The sequence below is a fragment of the Echinococcus granulosus genome (assembly GCF_000524195.1).
Source record: "Echinococcus granulosus chromosome Unknown EG_S00009, whole genome shotgun sequence".
NCBI lineage: Eukaryota > Metazoa > Platyhelminthes > Cestoda > Cyclophyllidea > Taeniidae > Echinococcus > Echinococcus granulosus.
Window position 1 is genome coordinate 796470 of NW_020170389.1, and position 11698 is coordinate 808167.

An 11698-nucleotide genomic window follows, 5' to 3' on the forward strand; every position below is an offset into this window, starting at 1 on the left:
AAAACCTAATCAATTATCCTAGCCAATGTCACTTTTCTATTCAAACTTTTCTAGACGAATTTCAGGGTGTATAGGTTGATTTTATAATCGCCTTCGATGGACTGCTCCTATGTCCTACGTTTAAAAGTGCAATAAGTCCTTGAATCTTATCTTTGATATTTAAATGACCCTCTTTGTAAATAAGATATTAGGAGATGTTCCATTAAATCCAGTCGAACAACTCAAATGCAAAACCAAATTTACCACATTAAAAGTGTAGAAATGATATTGTCTCTTGAGAACAAGCTCTTAATTTTGTAAGCAATAATCATGAAGTTGAAAATGAATCATAGAACGTGAGTGCATTACCTTGAGCAAAATCCATTTTGCAATTCTTGGTGATATCAGGCAGACTTGGACGTAGCAATTTAATTTATGGTTAAATATATTAAGAGGAAGCTTTACACCGAAAAACAAATAAAATAAATCTTATGATGATTCTATCATTACCTCAAAATTTATACGCATGCGTTAAATATGCTCGGCATATTTAAGTCCTTTTTGGTATATTTAACAAGTGGGGGTGGTCTATCACCCCATAAAACTACTCAAAATCAGTGTTAAATGGCGGTGAAATCCTATGACTACTCAAAAACCATATGGGATTTTTGAAAGACATTTGAGTTAACTTAATTTGTCCATCCACTGATTCTTGGCTACTTTATTCATAAGACTTCCATTACATCTGGGCTTGAAAATATTAACTTTGGTATTTGGTATGGATCGAATGGATAGGCAGCAACGTTGAAATCCAATAAGCCTCTAGGTATTTAACGAATTGAGTGTTTTAGGTAAATTACTTTTGCCTCTTATAATTTCGTTTTAAAAGGTGAATAAAGAGCTTATTGGCGGCCGTTGTTTCAATAAGACACTTCTTTAATGATTATAAAAAAGGGTGAACATTTCAGCTCCAAATTATCCGGAATCCATTTACATGCCACCTTATTACTAAGCGACTCAAATAATACTGAAGTCAACAGTTATTTTCTTTCTTTGTTTTCTCATTCAGAAATGGCTCTGTTCCACAATGCAAAGTTAATTAGGTGCTGTTAGGAGCAGGAAGTAATACTTGGCTTAAGAAACCTTAAATTTCTGAACCTTTTATTTAAGACAGATAAACTTATATTATAAATTAAATGACACTAACATTTGAACAGGAATAGGTTTCCGGTAATTGCTTCAAAAAAATGGATGAATTAAGGGCATTGAATTCAAAATAGAGCTATTTCTTAGACTGGTTTGGCTATTAGCAATGGCCACATTTCTGTTAAGCAAAAGAATTTGCCCATCGAGATAGGCCGGATTTAGTCACGCGCGCACTCGAAGAGCGAAAATTGGGGAAAATGGGAGAGCGGGGGTAGAGAGGGATGTAGGGAACGGTAAGACACAAACACACAGGCACACATACACCCTTACCCCCTATGTGTACGTGCACCCGCGCCGCTTGATTTATGTCCACTCTGAGGGCTGCGCGCTCCTTTTTCGGCCCCCTTCCGGCAGCGGTGTGTGCACACATCTAATTATGCATATCCCTCTCTCCCCTTCGCTCGGGCGTATGTGCGCCCATGCATGTGTGTGTGTGCGCACAAGAATGAAATATGGTTGAAAGAGGCGAGAAGGGGCTGTATGTGTACACACCCAAACTCTGACAACGAGTCAGCTGCTCTGGACTGCGCTGTTGTGCACACTAATTTCCCATCGTTAGCCTGTTAGAAAACTCAGTTTGATCTGCAGAGTAGCTATAATTTACCTGCCAGGGTATTTATGCGCATGGATGCATCTGTTTTACGTAGGCCTGTCTGTTTAAGCTTGACTGTAAACTTTATTAGCTTAATTCACTAAACTGTCCAGTACTTTGGCCTCTTGCACCTGGTTAAAATAGCATTTTGTGCTTTTCATAGAATTTTAAGCCTAGGCACTTCAACCCGCCGATGTATTTTTAGAGTTATGTGAGAAATTATAATGTGTGGATCAATATGGCCTAATTTATAAAATATAGTTACTTGGTGGTTTCATTCTCTGTGCTATACTTTAATTTTACCTGGTTCGGGTAGTTTTGTTGAAATTCCTTTGATTCTAGAGAGAAGTTATGTTGTCAATATCCTTTGTTAATACAAAACAAATTGTTTTGTTGTTTTCAATAAGTCGCTGCAGTATTTGATGCTTCCAAGTAAACAATGGTAGACTATAAAGGACTAAAATTGTGGAATTTTGAAGTTAAGTTCTTAACCCTAGAATCTTAAGAGTAATGAATTGCCTTTGGGTAGGATTTAAATTCTTACTGCGGTTATCAGTTTTACAACCACCTGCTTACCCTTGTATGCAGCACCAACTGTGCATCTTGCGTTACGTAGAATGAAATAATTACTGGTGCATGGAATTGGTAGAAATTGTAAATGGGTTATAAGTACGTGCAAACTGCTTGTGGAACCGCACATCTGTTGCTATAATAGCCACCATTTATGAATAGCTGTCAAGGTCAACAATGTCATTTGGTATCAGCTTTGCTCCACTAACCAACCAATTCTTGTTTATTGTAAGCTTTGTGAGAAATGCAAAAGCTAAACAATTTGTCTGTAAATTTTTTCTTCATTCCCTTATTTTAATTAAGTTGCCGCTTACAGGGAAATCTTGGTTTGTGAAAAGGAGATAAAGATAAATATTATTCATTTCATCTCATACAATCTTGCTTTAATCAAAATGAGGTTTTATTAGTTTGTCGAGGTAAACGGGGTTTTGAGTAATGTACTCTTTGAAAATATACATAAATTGGAACCTTTAAACGGAATAAATTATATGTATGGTTTTAGCAAGATCAAACATTTGTTGACAATCTAGACTTATTCGCTGAAATTGCAATGAGTTTGTTTTGATCACAATGCCAGGTTTATTTCTGTTTCATAAAATCGAATAAACGATCAAACGGTCACTAAAACTTAAAGTAGCTCAGATTTTAGCCATACCATAAAATGCAAACAAAAGAAAAGCATAAAAGACTTCCTCTAAGGCAATTTTTATCTTAAATTTTAAGAATCGCATGGTGCTGCTGCTCATCATTTTAGTACCAAATCAAATTTGCCTGCCAACTTTATTTTGTCAATCCCCCCAGAACAACCAAAAGCTTGCATTTTTTCTTAAAGCATGCTTTTTACTTTGGTCTACTGGTAACTTGATTTACCCTTCTCTTATAGAAAAATATAAAGCAAAGCATGGAAGTCTGTATTGCAGTGAAAACTATCGTCCTCTACAAGATGTAAGTCCTCACCTCTTCTCCTTCTTTTGTTGCGGCTACCACCGATCCGAATTATCCAATTGAATTGTCGAAGGCTCGTAAAATTGGTGTTAGAATAGCTATTCAATGGGTTTTCGAGTCGATGATAAAGGGCGATGTTTATGTTCTGCGTCTGCCCAATATTGTGACTTCCAAGCAATATTTCACATTCATAGGTTCCACAGTGACAATTTTGACTCCTGCTTGTAAAACTTGTCGGCAGCTTTTGAGATCAATAAAAAATGTAAAGAGCTGCAATAAATATCACAGAAAAACGTAAATATAATGCCTACGAACAAAATTTTGAAAAGAGTAGCAAGGAACTCATAGAACCTACTATCTGACCAGGATTCGATGTGTAGAAAAACTGGTTACAGTTTTGTGCTAAACTTCAAAAAAGTGCTTCTCTTTATACGGCGAATAAGGTACAGTTAGGAGCCTGATTATCATAAGTTGACAAAAAACTTTGCTTTGGTAACTTTTGTTTTTTAAACGAAGGCTATATTAATAACTATTTCTTCAAAGATGGTGATGGAGAAATCCCACAATTATCTAGAACAAATGGAGCCAAAATTTAAGTCAGCAGGAGGCAAAGAGACCTAAGTACTTATGTAAAAAACCTGCAAGCTTTAGTAGAGCGAGTTATCTGCAGCAAATGAATGCTGGAACAGAAGAGAGGGTTTTTAATCACACCTAGATTCAAATCAGTCATAAGACAGGCATTTTTTAAAATGGAAAATCACGCTATATTTTCTTGTTAAAGTAAATCATAAGGAGGGTAATAGCTAGTGATTAAACTCTTGTTGTTAATTAATTGGAACTGCTTATTAGTTTACTTTAACAATCATGATTTCATATTTTCCACTAATCATATAAATACCTTATAAAATTATGGTTACTTTATTCAGAAGTCGCTCATTTATGTCCAGTAAATAGTGCGCAGGCCATTTGCTCTGCATTTAGTATTTTGCTGTTAGACTTGTTTAAATCGTAATGATCTTCCCCTTCTTATGCTACAAAATCTTTCAAACATACAACGTTGCTACTTTCTAAAAAGCGTCCACACAAAGATATGTACCAGGACATCGAATCAATTTAAATCTTCAATGGTCAGATGCGTAAAAAATGATAGCAACTGAACTTTTAGATTTCCTATACTTAGGTTGCCATTAATGCTTTTATTAGTTAATTATCTAACCTTTAGTTCTTTCATGTCACTTAAAATACTTAAATTAGGGCTTGCTTAAAAGGCAACAATTAATGATTGAAGATTTTACAGTAACGACTGATGTACACAGCTTTTTAATTCAGTTAAGTACACGCTATTACTATCAACCATTTCTTTTATTTAGGAGTAATTGGTGTGTATTTCATTAAAGCTTTAAACTATGACCCTTCAGTGGAAAGAGTGTGTCCAAACACATACAACATGAGAATTATACCACCAGTAAAAGAAGTAGTTACTCGCCGTTCACAGACTGCATACATCTTCCTAAATCAGCATAAATCCTGCGTCCAATGGCTAACAGGTCTCTTTGTTCAGAATGGCCAACAGACACGCCTTCATTGTAGAAAAGCTGCTAGATTGGCGAATATACAATTTTATTCGTGGAATCATTTTATAAATAAAGCAAGAGAATACTTTTTTCCTTTTTTATTCCATTTTAAAGTTTTGCTAACAACCTCGTATAAATGGGGAAATCTGTTTAAGAGGACCGGATATTCCCTACTAATACGTACTGAGTAGTTTTGTGCTTTTACAAACTAGGTTGTTTTTTACCAGCCTTAAATCGAACGCTCCGTTATCTACATCATTATAAGTATTTTAGCAAATTAATGAGTTATGATTTGTTTTGACAATGGTAGCAATGGCTTGTCCAAACATCTCAAAATGGTACTTCTGATGTAATTTCTATTTAGTCTAGTAACATAAAATCTGCGTTTAAATCCTACAGCATAATTCATTGGTATTACCTATGAATAAAATACATATTTATATGTTGATACAGAGTACGTGCACCAAAATATTTTAATCAAAACCACAATAGAATTGTTACTAATTATCACACTTTTATCGTTTCCTCCTCCACGGCTTATTGAATCTTCGCTGATCCAGCTAAAACTTTATTATGTATAGATTGTGGGTTACTTTTTATAATGCGCTAGCACCTTAGAGCAGCAGAATACATTTATGAAACTACAACGACAAAATTAAAGAGGTGCAGAAATCATAATTTATTCGGTTACTTTTTACCGTGCTCTTTATTTAAATGGAATTGAGCATTAATTATATTGTGGAAATATAATTTCTCGAGTACTATCTTCAATGGTTAAAATTTCCCCACTTGATTGAGTTTTATGGACTAAACAGCTATGTGCGAACTTGTTTTAGAGGAAGTTGGAGTGTCCCCAACGATGGGCTTGGTCACGTCGCTTTCAATTCCTCCCCCACACCGGTGGTGTTACAGCAATGAGGCATTTGTCAAGTCCGGGCTGTGCTGGTGTGTGTGTGTACGAAGTCGTGAAAACGTCGTTGAAGCGCCATGCTTTGATGTGTGTGCGCGCTCACAACTATCGTGGTGTTAATGCGTCTCTTGCCCCACCCCCTGCGCATTGCCGCTGTTTTATTGCATTGATAACTCCCTCTCTCTCGCTAGCTTTCGCTCCCTTCGCCTCTCGATCTCACTCTCTCACACACTCGCTCTCATCAGCTCACTCTTTTTAACGCTGCTGAAATAGTTACATCTTCTCTCACCCCCTGCGATCAGATATATGCAAGCTTTGGTGAGTTATGCGCTTGCGAGTAAGAGAAGATAAATAATTAACTCTCATATAATGCCATTTAAAATCCCAAAAAATGCAACCATGCCATGAATTTTTTGTGTGTTATCTGCTTTTAGCTTTCCTCGTCCACATAATTTAAATCAGTAACCTTTCAATCTACAGTAGCAAAACTTGGAAACAGGCAAAGGCTCTTAAAAGATTTTTGCCTTACGAAGTCGATTCCTTACACTACCTCCATATTTTAATAGCCTTTCATTAAATGCAAGTCCCGAAAACTCAGTTCTACGTGATTAAAATTACTTATAGTACCTTTTTAAATCAAAACATTTTGACGATGGTTCTGCGGCTGCTTTTCAGCGCATGATTCCAGTAAAATTACTGGAATCTTTGTTTACTTAATTTTTTTTACTTTTATGGCGCACAACTAATATTTCTAGTCTTGAGAAGAAATTAAGTATAAGATAAGTACGTCATACGATCTTATTAGATACTTCAGTTACTAATTTTTTGAAGAATTTGCTGTCCAAAAAAACATAATATCTATATTATACTATTTTTGTGCCAAATATTTCTTTGATATATATAAAGTTAAAACTATACCAAACCTGTAGACCTTTTGTACTGCAGAAACAGCAACAAAGTATTCCTTTATCAACCTTTAAATGTGACGGATATTACCAATTTTATTTAGAAACAGCAAAAACAAAGATAAACAAATTTAATGCCAAAGTAACTAAATCTTTTGAGAGCTTGAAATTATATGGATATACGTTAATTGAAGAAAACGTAATCTAAACATCGATAAATGTTTAAATCGGGACTAGATAAATGGGATGGCAACCGCATCTCGTGTTTTAAAAGTAACGATTTAAGGATGGTTTCAAGATTACTAATATTTATATGGTCCCCACTTGAGTGAGAGAAAAATTCAACAATCTAGCAGCGAGTTTCGTTATGCCTCTAACACATTTGCCAAGGAAGATTTATGAGGGCACTGAACTAACGAGGGTGTGCGTTTATGTATGTGTGTAAGCATGTGTACACAATTGGCGGAACACAATGCTTCGGCCGTACACCTTCCCCAAAAATGAAATACAGGTAGTTTCAGTAACTATGCCGTGTCTGTGTGGAGATGTGCTTACGTGTAGATTACAACCAGATGGTGACCATGTACTACGTACCGATCATGACATGTTGATCGACTTTACATTTAATTTTTGCCACATTTACTGCTTCCAGCATAAAATTAAGTAGAAATTATATGCCTAAAGCTTTATAGGCTTTGTGATTTTTTAATAAAATAAACTAGGTTTGATATTTTTAGGAGCGCATAATGATTTTAAATGGAGTCAATACTTTTTATTGAAACAATACAATTACGCTAAACTTTAGAGACTGTTTATGTGTTATGATGTAGGGAGAGATTATCTGCAGTTCAGTGATTAAGGCTCCAGAACTGTGCTCGTAATACTTACTTTAAGTAGCAAAGAGCTCAAGAGAGTAAGCGCAATGCCACTTATCCGGACTAATCGTTAAAAGCTTGTGGATGTGTTGGAGTATTTGCCAAGCTGATGTCATTTTCTTTGCCGTTCATTGTAAAGTGGAATGACGTAGTTTCATAGTTTTCTAGACACACACAAGGAGTAAAGATATTTGGAATTCTGGTCTTTTATGATAGCCGATTTATCTAACCTCAAAGTGAATGTGTAGGAGTTGATGAAGCTGGCTCAAAATACACAAGTCTCATCACAACCACCTAGTGGATGCATTCCATTTTAATTAATGGTTTAGAATAATCAGCTAGATGTGAGTAAATCATTGAGACACCAGATCTATCAAGCCCTACATATTTATACACTAATTTTGTTGAATAATAGTTAAAGTTATTTTTTGCAAGTAATATTCAAAAAAACGGAATGAAGGGAAGAACTTAATATGAAGGAAGCCCTTGGAAAGCTCATGCAAGTTATTTTACTGCCATAAACAATAATTTTTAAGCAAATACCAACCATTATAATATTTGCATTTATGGGATCACGTAATTTGCAGAATATATTTAGAAAACATAGGTAGACCCACTGCCAATCGAACTCATACTTGTAATTACTTAGCTTTAATGTTTAATACACGCTAAGCTAACATTTAAATTTCCGTATTTCAACGCTTTTTTGGATTATTCTTTATTGTAGCATGGCATTCGATCTCAGGAAAATTATTGAAATCTTGGCTCTTCCAAGATGCAGTATTTTTCTTAAAAAAAGACTTAGCCAAATTTTCCCAATTCGATTTACAAAACATACTTTGAATTTCAAGTTCAAACTTAGGTTTTATTAATGTTTCTGTGACGAGGTGTAATTGGAGACTGCCAGTTTTGTGACAATCAAAATGCTTCTCATCTTCGAGACAACAAAAGGAACGGGAAAGGTCCACCACAAGGCAAACAACGTGCATCACGGAAGTCTCAAATCCATCATCGGAAATAAGCGTGGTTTTTAATTCAGGCTTTTGCGCTCCCACCCCTGGCGCGCACCTTCATCCCTGTCCCTGCATCTCCGCATCCCTCAGCCCAACTTCATTATGCACACACACGCACACTATTTTAAAAATCACTTTTTGATTGTCGCCACACGCACACATAAACACGCTCACACAAATTATGAATTATATGCGATCCAAGCATGAGGTTGATTAATTGGTATATAATCGTTCAGTTTGATTTATCTCCGGAGAAAAGGAAAAGGTAATGGAAGGAAAAATGCACCTCTTCAACACAATGACTCTCAACATTTGATCGAAACACTTCTTAAAATCAAAGCAACACGAAACAGTGGTAAGATTATGAATACAGGAGCCATTCTTATAAATCATGCAAAATCAGCCTCCAGATATTCAGATTAATACATTAGGCCGATTTTGAGTTTTTTTGGCCAAAAATGCGCATACACCATGAGGAACAAAGCAAAACTAAACTTAGGCAACTACTATGCGGATAAAAATTTTTACCTTATGAAAAGCTGCAATTAGTTTTAATAAGTCTTAACTCACAATCTTCCAACTAGAGCTGAAAGCTAAAAATATGCCATGACACTTACTTTAACAAACTATTGGTCGGAAATCCTACAATCCTTTAGTATTTTGCTTTTGCATTAATTCTACATAAAGCATATCTTATTTCTTGTACTATGTGCCATATTTTTCAGCGTTCTGGCCACTCAAGCTTTACACACTCATTTTTATCACCATACATGTCGCTTGACTCGTAAATTAAGCGTGCCTAAAAGAGTGAGAATAGCCATTCCTATTCAGAGTATCATGTTCACGCAATCGTAAGTGTCAAATAAACAATTTTAGTTGCGACTATGTTGATCACTCGCCAACAAAATATGATATGATTGCGATATATGCTTGCGAACGATATTAATTTTCTTTGAGTGCTTTCATTTTCACACTCTTGTTTAGTGCTGTACACAATCCAAACTATCTGCTAGTGTAATATGATGACTGCGCTTTACCTTCTAGGAAGAATTCCATTTAAGCAACTGTGTCATTTTAAAATATTATACGTCAAGTGAAAATTCTTTGCACCAAATATATGCATTATGGAATACGGATATTATTTTGTCTTAGCCAAGATCTCCAAAAACTTATAGCCATTTGAAGTGTTAAACTTTTCTGCTTCTGCTTTTAAATAACTAATATTTTGGTAAAGATTGGCCAGTTAATGCCTTGAATTGTCAGAATGGGTCCTGCTTTTTCTTATTTCTCTACTCTATCACCTAAAAACCATTCTTAAAGGTCAAGGTGCAACAAACTAAGAAGCTCATCTCAGAGCGACTTCAAACAAATGGGATTTTGACTTAAAAAGCGTGATTAAACTTACATGATTTTGCTTTGTTGTTTAAGGTCATCCCCGAAATTCAAGCTTCGTAGAAAGTAGATAAAATGAAGACAACCTCGATCCTCTACAGATTTAAAATGTGGCGGTGAATAAAGTTTATGTTTTCACACAGTAGGATATTTACATTAATTCATGAAAATTTAAAGGATTAACTTCAAGGTAACAGTCATTTATGGTGTTACACTGCTGACAGTTTTTTTATATTATTCAAGGGATGTTATTGCGCCATCTACGTTAAAGCCCTGCAGAAATTAGAGTGATTCTGTAAACATCCGTAAATTATAAAAACAAGCATAAATTCACAAAAACGCATTTATCGAAAGCTCGAGCGAGCGGATGTAAAATTGTGATCCAAATGCACTACGAAACCCACAGCAAATCAAGTTTACACCAAACGATTTCAATTAAACTCTTTTAATGAGGAGGACACAAAACCAAGAAAGATATCCAATATAAACTGGGATTATGACTGGTTTTACATTAAATATGATGCTAAGCTATAAATTCCTTATTTATTCGTACAACTTCTCTTGCTAAGAACCCAGATATAGAATTTTCCTCAAATTATATCATTGCGTTTTGGAAACGACTTACCGGTTAAGTACTTCCTTGATCACCGAGGCACGTGATGGTCATGTAAAGAACCAAAGTGAGACAAGCTTTATGGCCAAAAGACCACTTAAGATAACTTTGTAAGTTCTGTATGCAGCTAAAATATTCGCATGTTCATAACTCTTGAATGTCAGCGAACATTAAGCTTCCGGCTACAACGGACTGGTAATGGCTAATCAAAATCAATGTACCTGTGGATTACAGATAGTCTCTGTCAAGATTTATACAACCTATTTGTAACAGGAATTCTGTCGAAAAAACAACGCTTCATGAAGGTTAGGAAAACAAAAATAAGCATATATTAAAAATTGGAGCGTAACGATATGGATAAGTTCTATGAAATGCAAGAATACTAACCGCGTCATCCCGCTTATACGCAGATTAAATAATTTATAATCCGTAGAACAGTTTTTAGATAATGGTGAGAGCCAGTCATTTTTAGTGGCAAATTTAACCTCTGCAATGGTCGAATTTTCATGTTGCAATTTTTAACTCTCTGTCCTGTTTGACCCTTTCATTTAGTTGGATTTACCACATAATATCGTATTTCCACCTTAACAGTCAAACATCCATCATAACCTGATTTCCAAAGGTTTAACAAGGGTGGACAGCAGCGTCGAAAGGTATTCTTTGGTATTGTTGCATTTAAAAGAGTTGTGCATTTGGCAGGGTAATCAAAAACATTGACAGAGTGTAGTTATCAAGAGGATCAGGTTGATGGAATTGAGGAGCCAAAGGTGGTGGTAGGGGCAGTGGTCAAGTCGGTGGACATATACAATCGTGTTGGGCAGGGGACTTGGGAGAAGAAGCATCACTCATTATGAATTTGTCCAGATACGTTTTGAGTGTGCGATTTTGTCTTGCATGCTGAGTAGTAAGGTGACGGTGAGAGTGGTGACTAGATTGATAATGAGACGGAATTGAATAAATGCTATAAAAGCGGTGTCTATTTTATGTTGAGACTAGCAAGAAAAAGTTGATATATTTTCATACTCAAGCGAGAAACTAGAACCTCGTGTGCACAAGGTGATGCACAAACGCACGTCCTGGGTTCTTTTTGGTTGAACGAAGGAAGGAAAAGGAAGTAAAGGCTA

At 35.6% G+C, this 11698-nt stretch overlaps 1 protein-coding gene across 1 annotated transcript; it reads left to right on the plus strand. All coding sequences in view use genetic code 11, as the record gives it.

Annotated features, from left to right (window-relative positions):
- Window positions 1-1490: 1490 nt before the first annotated feature.
- Window positions 1491-6035, plus strand: EGR_02111 (hypothetical protein; the record flags this gene model as incomplete). Its single annotated transcript, XM_024491360.1, has 2 exons — window positions 1491-1541; window positions 5703-6035. 2 exons carry the CDS (start codon window positions 1491-1493, stop codon window positions 6033-6035), a joined length of 384 nt encoding a protein of 127 aa, XP_024354213.1.
- Window positions 6036-11698: the final 5663 nt, after the last annotated feature.